We start from the raw sequence: 26090 nt of genomic DNA on the forward strand, positions 1-26090 counted from the left end.
GAGAATCTATGGGGTATTGTCAAGAGGAATATGAGAAACAAGAGACCAAAAAATGCAGATGAGCTGAAGGCCACTGTCAAAGAATCCTGGGCTTCCAGATCACCACAGCAGTGCCACAAACTGATCACCTCCATGCCACGCCGAATTGAGGCAGTAATTAAAGCCAAAGGAGCCCCTACCAAGTACTGAGTAGCCTACATGTAGAGTAAGTGAACATACTTTCCAGAAGGCAAACAATTCACAATTTTTATTTTATTTTATTATTAAATTTTTTTTAATTGGTCTTATGAAATATTCTTATTTGTTGTTTGTGAATCAGTGGGGTTTTGTTAAATGTCAGCCAAAATCATCACAATTAAAAGAACCAAGGACTTAAACTACTTCAGTCTGTGTGCATTTAATTTATTTAGTAATACACAAGTTTCACAATTTGAGTTGAATTACTGAAATAAATGAACTTTTTCACGACATTCTAATTTATTGAGATGCACGTGTAGTTATGTGGCGAAAACAAAACATGACGGCAGTAAGCGTTGTTAACGCTAGGGGTCGCTCTCTGACTACATGCTTGGAGCACTACGATCACATATATACAGATGTTTAAATAAATGTATAAAACACTACTAATAATTCACAAAACTATAAAATAACAATTTTTATTATGATTATTGTTGTCGTTATGTGTCTGTTATTTAGGGTTTGTCAAACAATATAAATAATAGGATACAAATAAAAAAATATATAAATAATATAAATTCCAATATAATGATGTCTGCTGTATTTCACGCACAGATAGCTTTCTTTATGCCTGTGATTTTATTTATTTTCACGCATCCGTCCTCTATGAAAAAAAGCATGCAGCACAAATGTACATAAAATCCGTACCACTGACTGTTTATGTCTCGTGCAGGATCTTTTTAGTGATTCTAAACAATAAAATGCATTTCCGTTTTTGAAGGTCAAATGTATGCAACGGAGTTGAAAGTGTTTGTAGAGATTGCAATAGCCGCTGATTGACGTATGCAGTGGATAAGGTTGTCTTGGTGACATGCTGCTGCTCGCGGACACTGAAGCCGCTCTGTGAGATCCGCCCCTTTATAAAATCCCTTCAACACTGACGTCAATGCATCTCGAGCGCCAGAACATCATTCCTCATGCCGAGCATCAGAGCGGAATGTGCTCTCATTTCAGTCATGTAGAGCCCTTATCTGGAAACGAAGAAATGTGCAGGAGCCCTTGGCACCCATATGGCCCGTCTGCATTTTAGCTTTGGCATTACGAACATAATTGTACCTGCCACTTGAATCGCTTTGTTAGAGCAGGTGAAGGTGGCCACATCATCCACACACCTCTTTATCCAGTAGTTCACTAGAAAAACTATGGTCATGGCCGCCCAGGAGCAAAAGCCGTCGCAGCGGGCTCCGGTTCGCGTGGGATTTTATGATATTGAGCGCACGCTGGGAAAAGGCAATTTTGCAGTTGTGAAGCTGGCGAGACATCGCATCACGAAATCTGAGGTAAGTAACAAACACACACACACACACACTCACAGTCTCGCACACTCAGTGGACATGCGCTCTTACAAGCGAAAATATTACATTTTCACTTTTATGATTTAAGAAGAACAGCTATAAAAAATGTGCAAAAAGCCTAAATAATTGACGCTATTTGAGTCTATGACAAATGGGATCTGCGAGATGAAAAATAGAAACATTTGTTAAAAATGCAGTTTAAAACACGTGTGCTAAGTTCTCATGTAAGGCAATATTTGTGTTCACTGTGATTCCATGCATTTTTTAATAAGCATTTAAACAATTTAGCATGAAACAAAAATGTAAATGATTTCTTCAATGTCAATTGGTGTAACCATCAACTAAAAATGAAATAAAACAATAAAAACATATACTCAATGTGCAGGTAAATTTGATGTATATGTATACATATTTTGTATAATATAATATATACATATTTAATGATTTATTATTATTAATTATGTTTTCTTAGAGTTACTTAATTTGACCCTGGACAAAATGTGCATTGCAATAAAAAAAAAAGTATTATTAATATTTTAAAACAAAATTTATTCACTGCCAAAGTGCTTGTGATAATATTTTTAACAATTTTAAATTAACATTTAGCTACTTTTGATATATTTTAATTCAGAAATTAAAAAGAAACATGCTCGTCCCAGAACATATGTTTCAAGTTTTATATGAATTGCTTTTTTAATATATTTTTGAATGGCTTTAACAGATCCAAACAAAACAGACAGCACTGACCTTTGATATCTAGGACAGAGTATCGAATCATAAGTAGAATTTTTTTTTTGGTGTGTGTTCGGATTGTTATTTACCTAGATGAAATACTTAAATTGTGCATTGCGTACAGTGTATTTTATTTAATAACAGTTAAATAACTAGTTGGATCTACCCTTTGTTTCACAGGCATCCGTTTGGATTAGTATCATATTGTTGTTGTGCTTTGAAAAAGGTCAGTTTACTCTGTGAAGTTGTAGAGTGACTAAGAGCTGCAGTCAAGATCAGGTCAGATCAAATCAAACAAGTTATGCAGCTTCCCACCAGTTCACACTTTGAAGCAAAAGTGGAACAGCTGTAGATCCAGTTGCATAATTTTAAAAGGTGTTGTAAAGTAAGACGTGAGACAGCAGTCTGTGAGCAATGATTTATTTTATTTTACATTACATCTAACATTAACATTTGCTGAATTACAGGTGGCCATTAAGATCATAGACAAGACCCAGTTAGATGCAGTGAACCTAGAGAAGATCTACAGGGAAGTGGAAATCATGAAGTTGCTGGACCATCCTCACATCATCAAGCTTTACCAGGTACTGCATGATGATCATGCATGGGTGTAGGCTATTGCGTGTATTTATCATACATTTGCGATCATTCGTCAACTGCCCATGCAAGCCATTTTAATTTGTCACCTGTATGAGCATGTATCCGACTGTCGAATCCAGTAGTTTCGTCTGAGTGATTCATAGGGTTAGTCTTGTCATGTTATGTAAGATTTTTGGGTCACTGTGGGCCTGGATGCTGAAAGTATCAACAGCTGCCTGCGCTGTTACACAACACAAATACAGCATCAGCAGCAGTCCAATCATGACTTCTACCAGGGGCAGTGCTCATATTGTGATCTGTCTGTCTGGTATCATACATAGAGCTTTCAAAAAAAATCCTCACTGTTCCTTTGGCAGAGTCAACTGGGAAAGTCACATGGTCATTAGTCCAACACCAGCTGAGAAACACAAAGGTGCACTGATAAACAATACTAGTCCAAAAGACAAGGTAATGCCATAGTACTTTTGTTAGTACGCTCAAATAGAGAACAACAACTTGATGACATATTACACCTATGCATCTAAAATAACATCCATAACATATTATTGACGAAGTGTGAACCGTGAATCACCATTTGCTCCTTTGCCTCACACACAAAAAAAAAGTACGTATAGCATTGTTTCCTCACTTGAAGCCAAGCGTGTACATTTGTGACAGGTGAAAATGCTGTCAGTCTCTTGTGATTTGAGAAATGATTTGTGATATTAATTGCTTTGCCATAATCATGCAGTGAATAAGTGTCGCTTCTCTTTCGATAGGTAATGGAGACCAAAAATATGCTCTATCTAGTGACTGAATATGCCAGGAATGGAGAGATTTTCGGTGAGTGCATCTGTTTCCATACATGTGCAAACAAACGTTCATTTCACTCTGATTCACATATTCACCACGCAATGTTACGTGAATACATGCCTGCAGTAGACTGAGATGGTCACACCACATTTCTGCATATCCCATCCATCTATATCCTGATTCACTCACTTAAAGCCTAATGGCTGAGCTGAGCACAAGCTATTTTTTTTTTTTTTTTGTGCTGTGATGATTAGCGGTGTCACCTGTAATGGAAAAAGGTCCTGGTGATTTAGACGAGAGCTACGTGACCAAAGAAACAATCATCTCTCTCATAACAGCCCCATGCAGGAACGCTACCGTCATACTTGAAAGACAGTGAATGAGATTTATAGCCCCATTAAGGGGCAAAAGGTTGCCTTTGACAAAGCAAGTGAAAGAATATGATATGACAGCTGCTGCCAAAGATGAGGAATAAGATAATAATTTACAAAGACATCCTTGTGATTTTGTCAGTGAGTCTTCGGTCATTGTGTTAATATACTTCTTGTATTTGACGGCATGTGTACTGTGTTCCTCAGCAGTAAAACAGTGACTATGTTTGCAAAGGCCACACGCAATGTGGAATACTGTTTCCCAGTGGTTCTCAACTTGTGACAACAAATAAGATCATCTACATTATTATACATCTTAAAGCAGTGCAAAAATGGATGCATTGCACATGGTTTTGAGTGTATAATCAATACTGCTCGGAACAGAAGAAAGCATGTAAATGATTCAACCAGTCTGTACATATATAACAGCAGTCCATCAGGTAGCAGCATAGGGAAGAATAACATAAATGAATCAATCAGTCCATAACCATGTATTCAACAGTTCATTAACCAGTCTATCTGTATATGTCAGTGACAGAGTTGAGCAGTCTAATAACTTTTCTAAACTAAAGTGTGAAATGTTGAAGGTGTCTGAATAAATTCTGGTTTGACTGTATTTGCAGCATGCAGTAGATTGCACACTAGTAGTATTGCATTCTGAAAATAGCCAGCGTTGGAATGCTATGAAGTGGGAAGCTGATTAGAGTTTATGACGTATGACTTCTGACATATGACCTGTTTTAAATAAAAACAATTCTTTTGACATTCTGACCCTCTATTTCGATTTATATTTCACTGTAATTTAAGTCGCTGCTTTTGCTTTTATGTAGATGTTTAGCACTTCGCATGATAGGACTTCTAATCAGCATCTTACGCTTTAATTATTAGGCATAAATGTTGCAGTTAAACATACTAGAAGTTGATTTGAATGCTAAAAATCTAGTCACTCATTTATGATTTCAGTCAAACGTCACTAGAACTGCTGTCAAATTCTTAACACAAGATCGGTCCCACCCAGACCGCAAATTATTCATATCATAATTGAATACAATTGCAAACATGGAGCGCCTGGCATTTAATCTTTTTGTATCTGCAGCTGTTGAGGATTGTACCTTAGAGGAGGCTCATGATCATCAAGTTGCTCTTTATCACAGTTCTCGTCACATACTATTCTACAGGACTTGGCTCATCCAATGAAGCGATTCAGTCATTTTTATATGGACTTTTGTCAACCGTTTGTTCGCCTCCTTTACACTAGAATCAGATCTATATTTTTCACATCTCTAAAGTTTTTAATGGTAGATCTTCTCACAATCATATTCTTTCATATTTCGCTCCACGCTGGAGATTTTGATTGCAAGAAGGTTCTAAATTTCACACGTCATCATGAGATTGAATGATACAGATTAGATGTTCAGTTTCCTTATACTACCTGCTGGGTGCAAGTGACGAATCATCATATAGTCAGTCCATAGGGATGTGAAGCCATCTGTCAACTCAATATCATACCATCCCACACTGCCTTGCATGCACCGTGCATCCTTGATGTTTCCTACGTGTCCCTAACACATGGGCTGTGTGACACACACATGCATACACATGCAACTGGCATCTCCATGCCCCTGTCAGTTGATTAACCCGGAGGACTGCTGTTTCATCAGCACTCGGCCCACATCTGAAGCAGTCATGGCTGACAGTCAGGTGCTGTGTTGAATGTGCGCTCGGCTGTGGATGGCAGGTTGGCCTTTCGATTTTTGGAGAGAATGAATAAATGCTGCCTGCTTCAGGTTGTTTTGTTGGATTTGAAATTCATGGAAAGTTGGTAGTTGCATATTTACATCAGTCTGACATGGAAAACAGTATTAAGCAAACAACTGCTATGTATGAAAGAGGACATGAGAAAATAATGAAATGAATTAATTAATTTTCCCTTTATCTCTTGAGATAAAAGAGATCAGTGTACTATAAAAAAACTTTCTAAAACATCACTTTCTGAACCACTGATGTTATTGTTAACTAAAACTATTCCAAATTGTGCTATTTGCTGAAATAAAGTAATATAAAAATATTATATGAAAAACCTTGATATGTTTTAACCTTGAAAAAATTTGATATGTTGCTTTGCAGACTAACTGAAAACTTTATCAAGCAGTTTTTTATTATTATTTCTTAAAATGGCTTCACTGCTTATTGATATTTTAGAAACCGTGTCACATTTTCCACAAAAATGTTTGGTAGCTCAACTGTTTTCCACATTGATAACAAGAAATGTTTCTTGAGCGGCCAATTAAAATGCTTTCTAAAGAATCTCTGAAGACTGGAGTACTGCTAAAAACAGCTTGGCATCACAGGAGAAAATCAATTACAATTTAAAAAATATTAAAATAGAAAGGAGTTATTTTAAACTTTGATAATATTTCACAATATTATTGTTTTACTGTAATTTTGATCATATAAATGCAGCCTTGCTAACTGAGTATAAAAGACTTCATTCAAAAACATTAATAAATCTTACCAACCCTAAACTTATGAACTGCACTGTATGTCTACAAACGTGTTCAGTTTTAACTCCTTCTGAAAATGGCATAAGTGTCTTCTTTTTTTTTTTACCATATGAAACGGAACATGAATTGACACTGTTTGGCACAAAGTTTAAAACATAACTTATAAAAAGACTTCAAGGGAATAATAATAATAATTTCAATTTAAAATGATATTACTTTTACATTTCAGTTGATTTCTAATCAATTTGATTAACCCCAGTTGTTCAGCTTCAAACAGATTTTGTTTGCTGTTTTATATTGACAAGTTCATCTTAGTAACTGGATGTCAATGAGCAGCCCTATTAAACAGATGTTTTGCGTGCCCCTTCCCTGCTCATTGTCACAATCTGCATACCATTTTCATGAAAAATTCATGACTGTGACATGTTGCCTGGATGTGCAGATGACGACCCAATAACACCTGATCCCTGTCTGGCAACACAGACTACCTGGCCAGCCGCGGGCGGCTCAGCGAGATGGATGCGAGGAGGAAGTTCTGGCAGATCCTCTCAGCGGTGGAGTACTGCCACGAACGCAATATTGTTCACAGAGACCTGAAGGCTGAGAACTTGTTACTGGATGCTCACATGAATATGAAGATAGCAGGTAAGAGATGTACCTTTTCTTCTTCCAGTCTGGGTGAAAACATGGTGGCTTTAAATGTCTTGCTGCCAAAATTCTCTCTTCTATCCTGATTTATTATTCAGAAATGACTACAAGCGACTAATTTGTTGACTTCTAAAAGGAGTATAAGCTCTGTGGCTGTCAAAACACTGCTCTGTTTGTTTGAACAGTTTGAAAATGTCTTGGCTCAGCCAATAGCGTGAGTTTGGGGGCGGGACTATCTGTAATAAGCTGTTTGGTAGCTGTGGAGCAGTTGGAGTGTTTGGGTAGAAAATCGGTTCAGTGCAACTAGTAGTGCAGAAATAGCACTTTTAAACTTTAACCTTGTATTTCAAGGGCAAACATTAGCAATGATTATGCACGAAAGTCCAAATGATTTGCCCAAAGTTTAAGTTTTTGTTATAATTGTTATATAAATGTTAATTAATTATTTATACATTTAATTGCATGCTTTCTCATTTATAAAATATAGTATATTATAATATATTATATGTAATAAAGTTGCATAAAATTTTCATTTTTATCTAAAAATAAAAGATGCCTTTGCCTTTTCCTCACTGGTTCTTGTACATTCCAGAAGATAAATCGGACCTTTTTTTCTCACAGTAGCCAAAGTCTATCAGGGCAATGCATATTTACTCAGTAACATCAGTTCAAAATTGATTTAGTTTCACAGTTTATTTCACAAACACAGACGTACACCTACATTAGATTGACCACAACTCGTGTAGTTCATCTAGCACACAGTTCACTTAACTGTTTGTATGCTGCAAACCTATGCTGAACTTGCCTTGGGAAATAAATCTATTATTTTACATAATAGTTTTGTGATTACTGTTAGATGTTTGGAGTATCTGAGGAAATGTGATGTATACTAGTGGGAGATACAGTATCAACCAGATTATTAAATGGCCACTAGTAAGCCATTTGATTAACTTTATCATCCATTAACCAAGAATGCTTGACCATCTGGCAAAAGTGTCACCTCAAAAATCTTCTGACACACTTGAAATATCCATATATATTATGGATATAATTCAGTGTAGTGAACAGTGCCTGTGTAGTATTATATTCACATAAACTATTGGTATTGCATCCGCAATAGGCCACCTTACTATGGATGTCATCAGCGTCCATTAAAAAAAAAAAACACTTCCTGGTTAACAACATTATATGCAATTCATGTGTAACAGATCAACAAAATAACTTACTGAAATACCCGCACCTGATCTGATCTAAATTCCCGGATGCTATCTAGACATCATGTGTGTGCAATGCAAACAGTCGACTTTTGTTTTGCCCTTTTCAAGCATGTAATCGTAGTGTTCTGATGTAAAAGAATGACTGCGGTACAGAACACACGGGTGGAATGGAGGACGACAGAAGAGGCTTCTAACATGCTGTGCTCCATACGTACCAGTCACTGCAAAGAATAGAGCCTTGTGCCAGACTGTTTGTCTGTGTTTATGTCATACTAAGCTGAAAGAGAGACCCTGCAAATGCATTACAGGGTGTTTCCATTGTGTCAGTTGTGGCTGTAAAGCACCAACATGTACGATACCATGATTGTCAGATTTTGATCACTAATTTAATTGAAATGTAATTTAAACAAATAGTTTTGTACATTTCAAAACACTAATTAATTAAGCTTTGAAACCTTTGCAAATCACATGATTCTAGTAAACAAGGCTTCATTATGTCTCATCTGTATCAAAACATTTTAGAAATTTAAAAAGTTTGCCCCCAGTGGGTGATCTGTTAACCGAAATGTATCTCTTGTTGGCCTGATTAGCCAAGCCCTCGATAAAACACACAAAACAAGTCCTACAAGTAAATAAAAGAACACTTACAGACACTTACTGTTTAATAATATTAAAATTTTTGTAGATTTGTATAGACCTATACTTCTGCAATTGGTTTTTAAAAGGAGTGTTTTATGCACCATTTTGACCAGGTGAAGTCAGCATGTGGTGTTTCAGCAATTCGAAACAGTGAATGATTTCGTGTGACTATTCCCTCCATCAAAAATGTTGCCCGTGGGTGTCGGCAAGATGGCCACCATGTTAATTGGGTTTAGCCAATCACAACACAATGGGCTAGCTGACCAATCTCTCTGATGGAGGGGTTTCATGCAAGCAGGAAATGATCAGCACGATTCTCAGAGAAGGGACAGAGCGTTGTGGAATAATACTAAATTATGTGAATTTTTTATTTTTTTAAGTAAGCATTAACACATGATATACTGCACCCATAAACACAATCAAGCCTAGAAAAAAAACAGTGAACCACCTCTTTAAAGGATTTGTTGTGGAGTGATGGGAAAACAAAATTCTTATAGTGTTCTACTGTTTGTTAATTTTTTTAACCGTATTTTACATGCTTAGTGTAATAATAAATGTGATAGTCACCGATGCGTCTTGCAATTTTGGCCAAGTGCAACTTATAGTCGCATATATAGATGGACTTATTTTCCGGAAAATATGTTACACAAGTTAATCAGTCTCAAACTAATCAAGGTTTTTGTTGGTTTTACTTTTAGAATTAGATTCCTGTATTACGTGCTCATAGACATAAAACACAATATCCTGTTTTACAGTATGTTCGCCCTCACAGCAGACGGCCTGAGTTCATTGCATGCCCTCCCCCACGCAATCATTAATTTACGTCAATCAGTGGTGACGTACATCAATTAATCTTTAAATTATATGGATTACATTACACAATTCAACCTGTCCATTATCTGCCGGGAGTAAAGATCAGGGGAAATGCGTCACTGCTGGTTGACAGTGAGAAGCGGCAGACCCTCCCAGAGTCTGTGTGTGGTCGGTCAGCGAGTACCACCTGCTTCAGCGCTGTCACACCATCCAGTCCCGTCATGTCACACTCATTTCCTCCTGTGCTGATTCACTTAAGATTTTTTTTTGTCTGCGAGCTGACATAGCCAGGAAAATATTTAGCCATCTGGACAGTTTATGTACAATTACTTGTGTCATATATTAGTTTGCACCAGTCAGATTAAATGTAATTAGCTTCGATATCGGATGCATAGCACTATTACTTGATAAACACTAGGGATTTGAAGAGCACCCTGACCCTAAGTATTAAATTCTGTTGCATGACTCATACCAATCCAACCAAGGGTTCATTTACCAAAAGCATCATTAGCCATCTATGATGGCAAGTCCCATTAGCAATACTGTTCGATGATTCTGTGTTTCCTGTAAACACAGTTGCAGTAAACAACAAACTTCTGTGTTGGAACTACATCTCTCAAACTGTGCTTAGAAGCATAGTTTATCATTAGTAAAACTTTTATAGACTTAGATCATGCTCTTTGACACAAATATCGTATCATTATATTTTAGCGTGTCAACAGTCAGCACGTTTTTGAAGAGTGCACATGTGTATAAATGCGTTAATATGACTAGAGAGGGAAACCCCAATAAATCAAACATGATAAAAAAGAACAAAAATGTGAAGTAATCCTCAGATGCCATGTTCAGTACAGCAGCATCTCAGAAAATGTGTTATTTAGAAATGTGCTTACTAAAAATACCACGTTTTAAAGTGATTGTTTTTTTTTCTTTTAATAAACGCCTTTCTGTTGTACATGATAATCTCACATTAATTGTAGTTTTTAATCTACTCAGATCAAAAGTTGTTATTTTTCCACCTGTGTGTAATGGCATTAACAACAGTCCAATATTGGTGAACTAACATTAGTATCATTAGTAGCAAGTTTATTTCTGTAATGATGCATTGTACTACAGAGGTTAAGCAGTGAGTTATGTCTAATGCAGCCTTTGCATAGGAAAGAGCCACTCAGTTTTTCTTAAGGAAGTGTAAAAAAATAACCTTTCTTCCCCACAAAATTATATTAATGCCAAGGAGGATGAATATACTAATGTGCGAGCTGACGTAGACTTTTTATTCAAATCTTCCGCAGATTTTGGCTTTGGAAACTTCTTTCGTCCAGGGGAACCCCTGACCACTTGGTGTGGCAGCCCCCCGTATGCGGCTCCAGAGGTGTTTGAGGGACAGCAGTATGAGGGTCCGCAACTGGACATCTGGGTAAGTGCTTTGCAGTACAGTGACTATTTTCCACACACATATATATACCATACTACTTGTATTGCTTGATTTCTTGTATTATCGTTGATTATCATCCAGCTCTAATCTGTTAAATGAAACTATAAAGCATGAAAACATTAGGATATTATATACATTTACAACATGATTTTCTGTGAAGCTGCTTTACAGTGTGTATTGTGAGAAGCGCTATACAAACAAATTGAGCATGACTTCATATGGTTCTCCAGAGAATAACATGGAATTGTCACGTACACGTGTTCAAAAAAGCATGTTATGACCTCATGGCATTATACTAATATGTACATACTGTATACAGCTGTCAAAATTCTTGCCATTGGTTGATTTATGTCCTCCCAGTACAGTCAGAACAGAGAATTGTGTCAACAACTAATGGTAATTCAGTTGATTGAAAACATAATTGTTATATCATGTATTGTGTGTGGGTGGTCCTTTATGCTAGTTCTAGGAAGAGTTTTATGATTATTTATTGATTTTCTGTGTATGTGTGTGTCACGCAGAGTATGGGGGTGGTTTTGTACGTGTTAGTGTGCGGCACTCTTCCATTTGATGGTCCTAGCCTTCCTGTCCTCAGACAGAGGGTCCTGGAGGGCCGTTTCCGCATCCCCTACTTCATGAGTGAGGGTGAGGAAGTTCATCTGTCATTTATAGTTGTCATTAAAAACAATAAACAGTGCTGGGGATTACATGCTATGTAATTAGTTTGTTAGAAATAGTGTAACTCTGTGGTTTCAGAAGGAAATGTCGAGCTCATTGCATTCCCTGTATTCTCTATCAGACTGTGAGCACCTGATCAGGAAGATGTTGGTTCTAGATCCAGCCAAGCGTTTGTCCCTGAGTCAGATCAAAGAACATCGCTGGATGGTGCAGGAGGTCCCGTCCCAGCGGCCCGTGCTGTATAGACAGGGTCTGTCATGTAAGAGCAAATTAGGCTTGGGTGAACACAGTGAGCAGGTGCTCCGACTCATGCACAGCCTGGGCATCGACCAGCAGAAGACCATTGAGGTCAGTTGAGCAGCTTTTACTTGGCCAGGATCTAGAACGTGAACTGTAATTAAAATGAGAATGTAAATGAAACTGAACTGGAATGACGTTTTCAGAAATTCTTTTTTTTCATACTTTAAATGATAGTAATAATGAATGTTTCCAATATCCACCAATGGAATTTTGTTTTTGTGGAAGTCACTCATTTGCCAAAATTCTTTAATTTACTCAGAAAGACTACCATTAAAAATCTTCTGAGATTAGAAAAATAATATTTTATATTAGTTATATTAAGTGTTATTTTGGACAATATTTACACATTTTTGTAAAAATAATCACTGTAGTAATGGTTTGGGCTTCCTAAAATAATTTCTCCTCTGATTTTTGTATTAGATTATTTCAAACAACCGCCCTTTCAGAATATCTTCAAAACATACTGATAGAAATGTGACATTTGCCCGAGTTTTTCTTTCCTTTTCGATCTTGTTCTTCAAAAACTCTCGCTTTCCCTGTCACAGTCTCTTCAGAACAAAAGCTATAACCATTTCGCTGCTATCTACTACCTGCTTGTGGAGCGGTTGAAAGCGCATCGCAGCAGTTTCCCTGTGGAACAGCGTTTGCACGCCAGCCAGCGCCGCCCTAGCACCATCGCTGAGCAGACTGTTGTCAAGGTAACCCCATCTGTGAAGTCTACCCAGACATATTGAAATGGCGTTGGTATAAAAATGTAAATATTGGAATCATGAGGAAACCAAATCTGTAATCCAGCCATCCTTCTTTCAGTTTAACCGCCTGCGACCGTAAACCACAGAAACAAGCCTTTTCTATTTTTGGTGTATTGTTGAGACCTTAAATAGAATGCTTCTTATGGAAACATCAACATATTCAAACAGTATCAGATGGTAATACCATAATACAAAATCTGCGACTATGAAAACGGTACCGAGGTACAGCCATGATGATGATATTATTACCATTGTGGTAATTGGTTCTTTTTACAGACTATTGCGGTTCCCTCTCAAGCGGGCGTCCCGTCGCAGGCAGCACGTCACCTGCGTTCACCTGTCCTGTTGCAGTCCGCCACAGACACATTTACCTTCCCACAAACCCCTGCTTCCCCAGATCAGACGCTCATGGAGGAAGACGTGGCCACTCCCAAGGTCAGTTATGTTTCGGATAAGCAGCAAAACAAAGAGCAAAAAAAGGTTATTAAATAGATTGTAATGGCACAGAGAGAAATCTCTCATCCTCTTTTCGGGCTTGAGGCTATATTTCGTAAGCTCTGCCTGCGTGTTTTAAATAGCAGCGTTACTCATTGGCACTGCTGGATGACGGCAATAAGAGCTTTTGTCTGCAGCGTGTGAAGTTCCTCTGCCTGCGTGTCAGCCTGATCTCTTCCTCATTACTCACCCGCAGTATCTCAGCAGCACTTCAGCCTCCTAAAATAACACCTGTGTATATATTAAATAAATAAAAAAACGCTCTTTATGATTTCAGTGCTTGGAGTCACCATCGGTGCTTTGCGTCAGTGTAGATATCTCAACTTATCGTTACTCATTCATGAATGAGTCAGACAGAGACAAGGGAATATAGATTATATCTGGGACTGGGTGATATGACATTATGTTCTGCATGACACCGGGAATATGTCAACCTGCAGAGATTTTGCTGCACTTTTTTCTACTGTGGTGCTTTGCGTGGCCACCAGAGTGCTTTGCACTTAAGAGCAATAGACAAATGTGAAATGTATAAAGACGGATGACAATTACGAGGCTTTTAGTCCATTTCTAGAAGATTTGAGTTCATCTATGTATGTGTGTGTGTGTGTGGATATTATATTTCAATAAATTATATAACGCATACAATTAATTTAGTCAGTTTAACGCATTACAAATATTTAATGCAATTAGCGAAGGGGCGGAATTAGGGTTGGCCACCCCACTCATAACTGCAGCTTCTGTCTTTTTTTCTTGACAAGAATTGCATTTATTTAGATTCATTATGTCTTCATTATTGAGACTTTTCAGACATGCTATACAACTGCACACACAAATACAGCGGTGCGCGTTGTATTATATTAGAGCACTATATCATATTAAAGCACAAATTAAACTGAGCATGCAATGTTATAGTTATGTCATCAGTTAAGAGATGAAGTTACCAAAAAAGGCGAGTAAAGCTGCCTTAAAACTGTGCATGCATGCAAGTATTTGTTATATACCGTACTGTATGAGTCACATTTAAGAACATGCAGTGGTTTTCAGAAACTTTCCTGGAGTGGCCCAGCACTGTCTCCGTCAGCTCATTAGTAGAGACTTTAAGAGCTGAAGTGAGTCACAAAAGGTAAAGAGTTGTGAGAAAAAATACAATGCATGTCAGATCTGCATCATGTTCAGCAACAGCAGCTCTTAAAGCAGTCAAAATAACCTAATAACCAGCTGCTGTGATGTCTGTTAATCAAAGAACAAAAGAAAAAAAGAGCTTTAAGGATTCATCAATATTTCATTTAGAGTTTAGTGTTTGATAGCTTTATTCAATTTCTGTATTTTTTCTACTTGCTGTAGGACATATATATTTATTATAATGGGTTTATGTGAAGTTGTTATTTTCAAACTCTAATAAATGTTAAAATTAATAGCCCTCAGTTATAGCAACTGTAAAGTTAAATGGTTATATTCGGTGGTTAAATATTGGGGGGGGGGGTCCTAAAGACATTGATTCTCACCTTCAGACATAAAAAAAACAATTAATGTTAGGAAACTAATAATAATAATATAAACTACTAATAAAAAAATATATATTTTACTGCATTGAAATTACTGTCTGAAATATTATTGTTTAATTAATTTTATTATGGTTATTTTAATATATAAACTATTTAATTAAATAAGATGAAATGATTGTCTCTTAAATAGTTAATATTTTAGGTATGTACTGCAATGCTCAAAATATTATAATAATTCTTCATTATTAAAATATAAACTTTATAATTTTATATATATATATAATTATAAATATATTTTTCTACACATTTCCAGCAAAAAAAAACTATTATGCAATATACTCATACCATGGTATGAAACATTGCGCATGCTGCACACCCTTGTTGAACATGGGGAAACACACAGCCTGCATTTCAGCTGCACACTCTGTTATTTGCAGCTTGTTGTTACAGTAACGCCAGCATGTCAGGTTTTGGCCCTTCTGTTACACATCAGCATTGCCCTTTGTTTGTAAATGCCCCTGATGGGCCAGTGATGGGCCACCCATGTGATCAGTGCTGGGTGTTCAGTGTAACTACAACATTTGTCACCTTGGCTGGTGCAAGGCAATCTCAATAGCTACTTTTCTTTAATTGACTTGGAGCGTTGGCTCATCCTGTGGGGACTCTGCCGTATACACACCAATTTGCCCTCAAACAGGTCTTTAATGTTCAGTTGGTGCTTGCAATACCAAGGTCAAGAGCTTGATTCCCAGGGAATAAACACACTTTTAAAAGTAGTCATTAAATGGGCTGCAAGCTGTTGTCAAACTGTCTGCCAAATGAATAAATGTAAATGCTTGTTTATAAAGAAAGGGACGCGTGATAAGTCATTCATTGAGCCTCAGCACCTGTGGAGATGAACAGATGGCAATCTAGGGATCTCTTTAAACACATTGAGGTCATGCTCTCATAAACTTATTTCAATTGGCTTATTGTAATAAGCTGTGGGTCGCCTATGGGCATTTAACAGAGCGAAATTACATAATTTCTCATAAAAGAAAAAACAGATGACACATACATGGTCTTCACTATTAAAAATAAAGGATCCAAAAGGGTGTTTTTGCAGTGATGTCATAGAATGTAAAAAAAAAAAAAAAAAACATTTTGGGTTCACAAAACAACGCTTTAGAAGAAGAATGTTGTTTCTAAGTGTAAATAACATTTGATTAATTTAAAGAATCTTTCGTTCAATGAAAAGGTTCAAGTTTGGTGTTTAAAGGTTCTTCACAACAAAAATCTTATTGTAACCTAATTGTAAGGGAGTGTAACAAAAAAGAGAAACAATTCTATGAGGAAAAAAAGTAGAATGGAATAGCTGTCCATATAATATATATTTGCTCTAAAAATATATTGAATATGTTGATATTTAAGTAAAATAAGAACATTTAATAATTATTTTGAAGGATACTGGCCATTGATAGAAATACTATACACTTTTGATTTAATTATTATTATCGAAGTAGTAGTTATGAGACTCAATGAGACTACCTGAAAATTAGATTAATAATAATGTTCCAAACTTGATTTCCGTTATTATTTCCAAAGAACACAAAAGTAGACTTTTGAATCTTTATGCAAGGCATGGAATGAAAGTTTTTGCCCTGAAGTTATCATGGAATGAAAGTCACCATGGTTTTCAAACTCAAACAAAGTTGTCTGTATTACTAGTACACTGTGTTCAGAAACCAGATGATAGCTTTGCTTGAAGAAAAGACTGGACATTTAAAGTTGAGATGTGATGGAAGTGGCAACAGATCTTTCTGTAAAAAATGGAAGCTATTCATATTCTATTTAAATTATTCACTTATAATCTTCACTTTACATCAGTTTCAAAGCATTCTTGTCTGCCTCTAAGGGAATATCTAGTAGTTACATCCAGCTTTGATTTCACTTGTCAGATCTGTAAACAGCAAAGTGAAAATGTTCTGAAGACTGCTGAGTTGTTTCAGCCCAAAATAGTTTTGCCAATGTTGTGTGGGTGTATTTATATCTCAGGTGGATGGCTGCTTACTGGACCCACTCCCTCCAGCCGTTGTTCGCAAAGTCAGTGGCTCACTACCTGGCAACGTTATGGAGACATCCATTGATGAGGGCATTGAGGCAGAGGAAGAGCACGCTGTGCCCCTCGCCGCCTTTCATGCAGCTCGCTTCAGTCAGCGCCGCCATACGCTGTCTGAGGTCACCAACCAACCTACCGTGCTGCCCACCACAGGTTATACTGCATTTCATAATGTGTGTGCTGAGGTCAGGCTATTATAGCTTTTAAGATGCATAATATAGAGTGTGTCTTAAAGATATATATTATGGTTTATAAGTTTGGGGTCTGGTTTTTTTTTTCTTTTTCTTTTTTTGCAGTCTCTTATGCTCACTGAGACTGCATTTATTTGATCAGTATACAGAACCAAGATTTTTTGAGTTTTCATTAGCCATTACTTCAGTGTCAGAAATCATTCAAATATGCTGATTTGATGCTAATTTTTGATTACTGTCAGTGTTTAAAACAGTTGTGCTGTTAAATTTTTATTGTATTTTTTATCAGAATTACAACATTTAGGCTTTCGAAGTATTACGTAGTTTCTTTACATAAACATTAGTGACCCCAAACTTTTGAACAGTACTGTGTTTGGCAGTGCATTAATTGCAATGTAATTGACGGTGCATTGTTTCAGTTACACTCAAAGCAAAGAAACATTCAACTCTATTAAATTTGCACAAATTATAAAAGCTATATATATATATATATATATATATATATATATATATATATACTACCAAATGCAATAACAATGAGGATTCAAACACAGGATCGTCTATAGTTACATCGGCCTTGTATTTACTTGAGGAATATTTCACGTGAACTTCTGGAGAAAAACGTGGCATCGTAGCTAAACTGCTTATGGTCATTTTCCCGCTGACATTAACAGACAGAGAGGTTTTTTTAGTAGACAATTTGTGTGTCATGTCACTTACGTCAATGCATGATTATTTATAAAGCACATTTGCTTCACAATGGGAATTCAGAGTGCTTAACATAATAAAGAGAAAGAAAAGAAGACCAACTGGAAAAGAAAAAGAGATAAAAAGAAAAGACTACGAAATGCAAGCTTAATTTATCAACTGATCGAGTGTAGTCAGTACAGTAAAGTGCATATTCGGAGAATTCACAGGTAAACAGATGTGTTTGTTTATGTCTGGACTAGAATGCAGTCAGCAAGGCTTGAATTATTGTTTTACATTTCAATGCAAACCATGCATTATGTTGCAGTTCTTAAAGTTCTCGGTTACTACGATTTATGTACTCACCCAACTCTAAATTTAAAACTAAATTTTTGGATACTGAATAAATACTGTTACATCTTTGTACTTATAAAAGATCCTCTCTGCAGGCCTGAACCCATCTCTCGGGAGCATGGACTCAGAGTACAGCATGGGTTCGACTCAAAGTGACTTCAGCTTGCCTGAAGAGAATCCAGCTCTAAAGGAAGCATTAAGCAGTACACCTTCCAGCTCCGCAGCTCCAGTCTTCCTCAGCATGAAGCCCCCTGAGCCCACCCTTCAGCCACTCAACACAGAGGGGCAGGATGCTCATAAACACTCACTAGTCAGTTTCAGAGAGGGGCGAAGGGCTTCAGACACATCTCTCACTCAAGGTCAGGATGATTTGTGTTGTCTTGTGCACATCATTTATCATCTGTTTTTCGTCAAGTCAATCACCTTTCTCTCAAACTTTGTGTCAAGTCACTCATTTCTGCATGTGAAATGACTTTGAACAATAGGGCAACTCACCCTCAAGGTGTTTCAGATCAACGAGTTTCTTTCTTCTGTTGGACACAAAAGAAGATATTCTAACACTAGAACCACTCCGGGGTAAATTTTACCCACGGCTGCTTCTCAAATTTACATAACAGATTTACAGTAAAATATCCGAGTATCTCAGTCATTGAATTTTACAAAAATTGTGTTGAAAATTGTATTTACAATCCCCCATTGTTACTTTTTTTTGGGATAAAACACTTTAACTGCCAATGGTTTGTATACCTAAAACCACTAGCGGGTAAAATTTACCCCCCAAAAAATGATTATGTTGGTGTATTATGCCACTGTCTTCACAGAGTAATTATATTATTATTTTAGTCATCAACTGGGTTTTTGTTCTGTTGTTTTATGTGCAGTCGACAATATATGAGCAATAATAATTCACCACACTGAATAGGATGTATGATGCAAGGACAAATTCAAGCGTGCAGTTTAACGTAACTTATTATTAATTTGTTTAGTTATATAATTTGAATAAGAGAACAACACCAGTAAACTTGGGGTAACCATAAAAATGGTTTTATTCATTACGTCAGAGATTTGTTTTTGTTTTGTTTGTTTTTTCAGAAAACGGGCAGACAAGAATAAATGCCTACACCGTAGTGAACAATAAATAAATACAAATTAATAATTAATCCAAAGTTTCAGCATTTATTAGTAGGCTCAATTAAATTTGGGATTATTTATTAATCTTAGTTTTGCAGTTTTTATTGTTTATTGTTTGCTACCGTGTCGCTATTTATTCTAGTCTGCACATTTGAAGAAACAAATATATTTCCGATCTGGTGATTTATTATTTCTCACTATGGTCTGTTTAGGGTATTTTAGTAATTAAAATAATACTGTTATCTTAATATCGGATTAATGACATTTTATTACAATCATATACCACCCGAATATGTATTTATTTCCTTCTAATTCTCGTTTTCAGTGTAGGCTGGTTTATTCACCGTTAAGAAAAGTGATTAGTGTAGCCTGCTTAAAATAGCCTTCAACATAAAACAACAAGACAAAAATATAGTTGATGACTAAAATGTACCATTTCATGGCTCGAGACGTTACTTTGTGAGTAAGGTGGGACTTGAGGGTGGGTAAATGATTCATTTTTGGGTGATCTATCCCTTGAGATGAATGAATAATGACGTTGAAGTGTATTTGTGTTTACCATAAATGCCTGTCAGTACATTTAGCAGCATGCTTTAACCATATAGAGGCAATAGATATAATTATAGATGTAATTCTACTCTTACCACACCTCAAGGCATTGTTCAGATGCTGTACTTCAAAACATTGAATTTCTAGTTTCTAGAATTTCTAATTTCTAGTCATCTCATCCCATGCCTCTGTGGCTAATTCCTAAACATCATTTTAGACTTAGTAAAAGAGGCTTGAGCCATTGATAGCAGTCTAATGCAGTTAATAATGAAGTTATAAGAGAAAGAAATAGAGATTAAGCGTGTGTAAATTACCTCTCTGAGTCTGTGCGTCTCAACAGTATTCGGCAGCAGCGTCTCTATACTTAAAGCAAAACTGTAAGTTTATCTGTTTCAAGAACAGCACTGTTATACTTCGCTAGTAAGAAATGTCATGCAGCTTTAAAATTGCTAAACTATTTTACTGATAAATTCAGAGCAGCTCTGACAACATGTTTCTGTGCAAATTATGTGTCTTTAGTACTATGTGTGTCTGCGTTTATATGGGAGAGAACGGGAGTAAGAGAGTATGTGCTTTCTGTACATAATAATTTAAATTCTAATTTAGCCAGTGCTTTTTAATAATTGCACACCTTATAATGTTTGTCAACCAATCAGACTCAAGCATTCAACAGGCCTGTAGTATAATGTGCAACAAATGACACAAAATATGTTACCATATCCGTTCTCCCATGTATGTGAATGGAGCACAAAACCTAGTGTGTCCACCACTTTAGTCACTTGCAGGCATGTGTTTACATGTCATAATCAGTGTTTTGGAAGATTTTTTGGAAGCAGATTAAAAACAAAACTCATTCTGAATGATATCTGACCTTCTATGAATAATGACTACTTTTAAAAGCTGAAAATAATCACAGTGATTCACTCCTGTACCAATTATAGCAGTAGTCAAGACTATGAATCAGACCACCCCTGCAGCAGTCACAGGAATATCTCCACCAGTTCATCTGACTGAAGTCTGTTGTATTTATTGAACCCAACAGGTTTAGTGGCATTCAGACAGCACCTCCAGAACCTTGCCAGGACCAAGGGCTTCCTGGAGCTGAACAAAGCCCAGATAGTGTTCGGAGATGGTGGAGGGGGAGGCGGCAAACACACACTCAGTCCCCAAGAGCTCCTAGAGCCGCACCACCCATTCAACCATCAGGTCAGATAGCCAATTGTGCTGTCCTCAGTTTTTTTTTATTTTTTATGCATTGGTATTTTGTCTTTGAATATGCAATAAAATGGGTAGGAGAATACTGAAAAGAGTGGATTTGTCTAAATTGTTTTATTGTTTGACTTAGAGGATGGCAATTCTCTGTCATTTATGAACCAAATTCCAAATTTCAGGGAGAAGGACGCCAGTTTCTAAGTGGGAAAGATACGTCGATGTTCACTGGTAAAACGCACCCTTATCTGCTGTCCAGGAGACAGAGTTTGGAGACACAGTACCTTGCTCAGCGACTACAGGTGGGGCAATTACAAATAAGATTTAGCACAAAAAAAAAAAAACTTTTACAAATCTAGTTTAAATCACACATGACAAGCTTTAAGAAATATACTCTTTGTGTGGTTTCTTATGGTTTTGATCAACTTTTATACACTTTTCAAGAAAAGTTTAAACTTAAAGGATTAGTTCACCCAAAAATGTAAATAAGGCTGTGTTTTCCTCACCCCGAGGCATCCTAGGGTTATATGACTTTCTTCTTTCAGACGAATCCAGTCGGAGTTATATTAAAAATGGTTTTGTACTTATAATTAGTGACCGTTGTTTTGTGTGCGTCACTTCTCAGCAGTACATGCGCGAAGCTGATCTCATATATTATTCCCGAGCTTGAAAGATCAATATATATATATATATATATATATATATATATATATATATATATATATATATATATATATATATATGAAAATACAAAGAAATTTACACCTAGGATGCCTTGGGGGTGAGTAAAATGCAGCCTAATTTAAATTTTTAGGTGAACTAACCCTTTAAAAAGCACATATTAATCTCATAGCAGATCTAGACAAGTGGAGCTGGGGAGGTGGAAGGTTTCAGGGGAACTCTGATAACGTTCTGCAAGACCATCAAATTTATTTCAATGGATTGTAGGTTGTTTTGTTTTTTTCAGAGGGCCAGTCAGTTGGCAAGTGGTCTTGGAAGTGGACAGATGTTTTGTAAAGAGGCTGCACCACGCACATTAGAGCAACAACTCCAGGAGCACAGGTCAGGAACAACTGCCTTCATAATGCATAGACATCCTGAAGTTGTCCTGAAGAATTTCATGTTCATTTGTAATTCTCTGCGCAGACTGCAACAGAAAAGACTCTATCTCCAGAAGCAGTCTCAGGTGCAAGCTTACTTCCACCAGATGCAGCTGGCAGAGGATGCTTACCCCCCTCCCCAGGACACCAGAGATCCACAGAACAGCACCAGTCCTTTGTCCAGCCCTCCCTTCACACGGACCCAAAACCTAACCCCTTTTCTGGAGCCCTGCACTTTGTCCCTGACATACAGCCCCAAGTCAGCCCGCTTCCCAGACTGGCCTCTGCTACCAGACAATCACACAAACTACACCCCATCCCTCCCTACAGAGCCCCTATATGCATGGAGTCCTACCCAGCCGCATCTCCCACCAGGCAAAGCAGAAAGCCTTTCCGCCCAATCCGTACCTGAAGCCCCCTTCCTGGACTGCGAGATGATGGAGACCGTAGAGGCCCCACAAGGCTATGTACTCGTAAACTAAACGTGAAATAAAGCAGTCTGAGGCTGGCTCTCAGGCATAAGATCTGGTGAAAAAAATGCCCTCAGGGACAAACAAGACGCCATGGTTTGTGTCACATCTTATAAACCTACAGACGTTTACTTGATCCTGTGGTAGACCATTACACCTTCATTTTCAGAGACGTTTTTGAGATGTACTTGTGTCCTGAAATGTCTTTTTTTCTCTCTTTTTCTCGGTAAGCACAGATGAAGTGTAGTGCAGCTACCATAGAGTTAAAAAATCAGTATTAAAGCAATATTACTTTTCCTATATAATACTTTAGAGTTCTATGAGTTTCAGTGTTTTTATAAGTAGTTTGTTCCATCCTTTAATGATCAGTAGCTACTTAAGGATTCAGTTAATATTGTGTGATTTTTTAAAATAATAGATAGTTAACAGAAATGTGTAAATATTTATCTAAAGTGCTGCCAATAGGATGTAATTTTGCAAGCCAACCCGGAAGTTATGGTCTCCATGTCAGAAATACCGTATTAACAAGATTCTGACTTGTAAAGAGCGCTCATGTCGTCTTAGAACTCATAATTAGAATTTGTGAATTTTGGGAGAGCTCTGAATTGTACCCCCTGACCTCTGCAACATCACACAAAAACACTTAAAATGGCAGAGACTTCAGCTGTAAAATGTAGTTACTCAGTAATATTTAGTTAAACATATTATTTCTGTTTAGTAATTAATAATTAATAGTATTCCTATAATTGACTATTGTTAATGTCTTGATAGTGCAAGGATAATCAACAAAAAAAAAAAAGACATACAGTACAGTTTAATGTGACTAGCACAGCTTAATGCATCTAATGTCCCACTAAATAAACAAAGTTGATTAATAAGGCATTTTATGTATCGTGGTTTTGTCTATTGATTACTCAAATTACACTGATTCATTTCGGCTTAATAGTGTTGCCATAAAAGCGTATAATTCAGGACGTGAACATCATCCTGGTTCTCTCGACAAAAGCCAATACGATTTTTCCATTCGTTTTTGGATTATTACATCAAATAAGCTCTGACCAGCAAAAGATTTTGACTTTTGCCAGTTTTGTTAAATAAATGAACATGACATTTGTGAATTTTGAAGCCTAAATACGATCACCAGAAGCAAAAGGCTGAAAGCAGGCTATAAACATCAACATTCAACTCTCAGTCTTTATTTAAAATAAAATAAAATAAAATCTAAAATAAAGTTGGAAAATTTGAGTTCCAATAGTTTGTAAAAGTGTAAGCACAACAAGGCTGTAAAAGATCATTTTTCATGTTCGATCTGATGTTTAATGTCCCGACAGCCTATGCAACCCGATCTCACGGCAAATCGTACGTATTTTACGAGTTGCACAATTCGAATGAATTTGTACGAATGACCTACACCTAACCCCTCCCCTAAAACTAACTGTTAAACAAATCGTATAAAATCGTACGAGTGAGGTCGTACAAATTCGTACAAATAAGCCATCTCGTAAAATACGTACGAATTGGTCATGAGATAGCATTGGCTTATGTAGTCCCATTTTGCCACTTGTTAGCAACAACCTTTTTAAAGACGTAAAAGCTTATAAAATCACGAGTGGAGTATAACTGATCTGTTTTATGTTATAATGTATGCATTGACTTTGTGAGGATGAATCTGGGTTTTGGGACTCCTGCAGCACTATTGTAAAGTCAGTGTTACAACATTGCAACGGCTGTTTGACTATTGGTAAACATTAACGGGCATGACCTAAATGATGTCAGCAGTCAGAGTAAAGTTGTTTCAGGCGGAGCAATGATAAAAGATTACAAAAATCATCTGTGGAATGATATGCACTGATGGTTGCGCACAGTAAAACCAAACAACGTGTTCGAGTTACCAGAGTTCAAACCAAGTTCAGCAGAATTTTTTTTTTAGAAAACTTAAGTGTTGTGCCTTTAAATTCTTGTTGTTCCTTTTTGAAGAATGTCTGTTTTTAGATTGAATTCTTCGAGTAAAACTGTTTGGAAATGCAGTATGAAGCACCCTCTTTTGACAGATACCTTGAACCAAAGTCTCCATTTAGGTTCTATTGTGAAGTCCACTATGTGGATTGTTCTGGAACCATCCAGCTACATGAGATAGTTGTCATGGTTCTACAGTATATGCCATTTAAAAATATAGCAATACCTAGAGTAATAGTTCTGATGTTCAAACTGGGTGTCCATGGTGAGTGTTGTCTTTTAATGCCTTTGGAGGAAAAATATCTTATTGTGACTTTAGAATTCGTAGTCAGATCTTTATTGACTATTGTTGATATTAATACCGACATTGAAAAGTGAACTGTTTTGTTATAGTCGTTTTTCAGTGCTAAAATGTTTCCCAGTATGTAAACACAGTATGAATTTTGTTATATTCAGTTGAAAATTCCTTGCACAAATGGAAATAAACATGCTCCTTGAGTGAAAAAATTTGATTGGCATTTTTGTTCATAAATGTCTCACATCACATTACTTCAGTTCTAAATGTAGCTACACACAGAAAGATAATGGCCTTTCATCACTTAATAGAATTTTGAGACCTAAAAAAAGGGATAATTCACTCAATTAAAATTCTGTCATCATTTACTCACCCTCATTTTGTTACATGATTATGACAGGGGTTTGGATATTATAAAAAATGCACAGTGAACTGAAACTTTAGTAGGCCTATGATGTTATCTATACATTTTTGGTCCATTTGAGAATTTAGTCTGTATAGTTGAACAGAGATGGGTTTCTACCTACAGAATCCTTATAATATCAATTTCACAAGATTAAAGTATTTACTATATATAAACTAAAACTCGCAGTAAATGTCGGCAAGTCTTCACTGGGAAACTAAATCATTTGATTTATCTGAAATGACCGATTCATCATTTCCTCAATTCGTTAAACAAATATTAATTCAGGAATTGTCTGTTGCTGTCTGGAAATTCAGTGTAAGGCAAATAACTTATCGGTTTTGTCAAAGCAATGATTAAACAAAATTAATTTTAATGTTTCTTGTCAGTATGTCACACGATCGATCTTAAAGGGATAGTTCACTCAGAAATGAAAATTCCGTCATAATTTTCTCTCTTTCAAGTTGTTCCAAACCTGTATGAGTTTCTTTATTCTGTGGAACACAAAAGAAGATATTTTGAAGAATGTGGTAAACAAAACGTTTATGGTAGCTACTGATTTTTGTTGTTGTTTTTGTTTTTCAGTGACTATATACCAGAGATGTATGGAATTATTCTTGTGCCAATAAAAATG

The 26090-nt window shown here is 36.5% G+C and overlaps 1 protein-coding gene across 2 annotated transcripts; it reads left to right on the plus strand.

Annotated features, from left to right (window-relative positions):
• The first annotated feature begins 1069 nt into the window (after positions 1-1069).
• LOC113081906 (serine/threonine-protein kinase SIK2-like) lies at positions 1070-25249 on the plus strand. Of its 2 annotated transcripts, XM_026253809.1 has the most exons (15): positions 1070-1517; positions 2732-2848; positions 3623-3686; positions 7015-7176; positions 11141-11265; positions 11805-11928; positions 12083-12309; positions 12807-12959; positions 13290-13448; positions 17048-17264; positions 18439-18702; positions 21066-21229; positions 21415-21534; positions 22200-22294; positions 22379-25249. In XM_026253809.1, exons 1-15 carry the CDS (start codon positions 1380-1382, stop codon positions 22812-22814), a joined length of 2565 nt encoding a protein of 854 aa, XP_026109594.1. In that variant the 5' UTR covers positions 1070-1379; the 3' UTR covers positions 22815-25249. The 2 variants fall into 2 exon arrangements, with proteins under 2 accessions (XP_026109594.1, XP_026109603.1); XM_026253818.1 differs by lacking the exons at positions 1070-1517; positions 2732-2848 and having other exon boundaries at positions 3634-3686; positions 6974-7176.
• The last annotated feature ends 841 nt before the right edge of the window (positions 25250-26090 follow it).

Source organism: Carassius auratus, chromosome 5 (genome assembly GCF_003368295.1).
Source record: "Carassius auratus strain Wakin chromosome 5, ASM336829v1, whole genome shotgun sequence".
NCBI lineage: Eukaryota > Metazoa > Chordata > Actinopteri > Cypriniformes > Cyprinidae > Carassius > Carassius auratus.

Excerpts from the sequence above, each read along its gene's own strand:
- LOC113081906 (XM_026253809.1), top strand. The coding sequence starts at position 1,380 with ATGGTCATGGCCGCCCAGGAGCAAAAGCCGTCGCAGCGGGCTCCGGTT. Across the intron at positions 2,849-3,622 it reads ACATCATCAAGCTTTACCAG|GTAATGGAGACCAAAAATAT; the intron begins GTACTGCATGAT and ends CTCTTTCGATAG. Across the intron at positions 11,266-11,804 it reads GTCCGCAACTGGACATCTGG|AGTATGGGGGTGGTTTTGTA; the intron begins GTAAGTGCTTTG and ends TGTGTCACGCAG.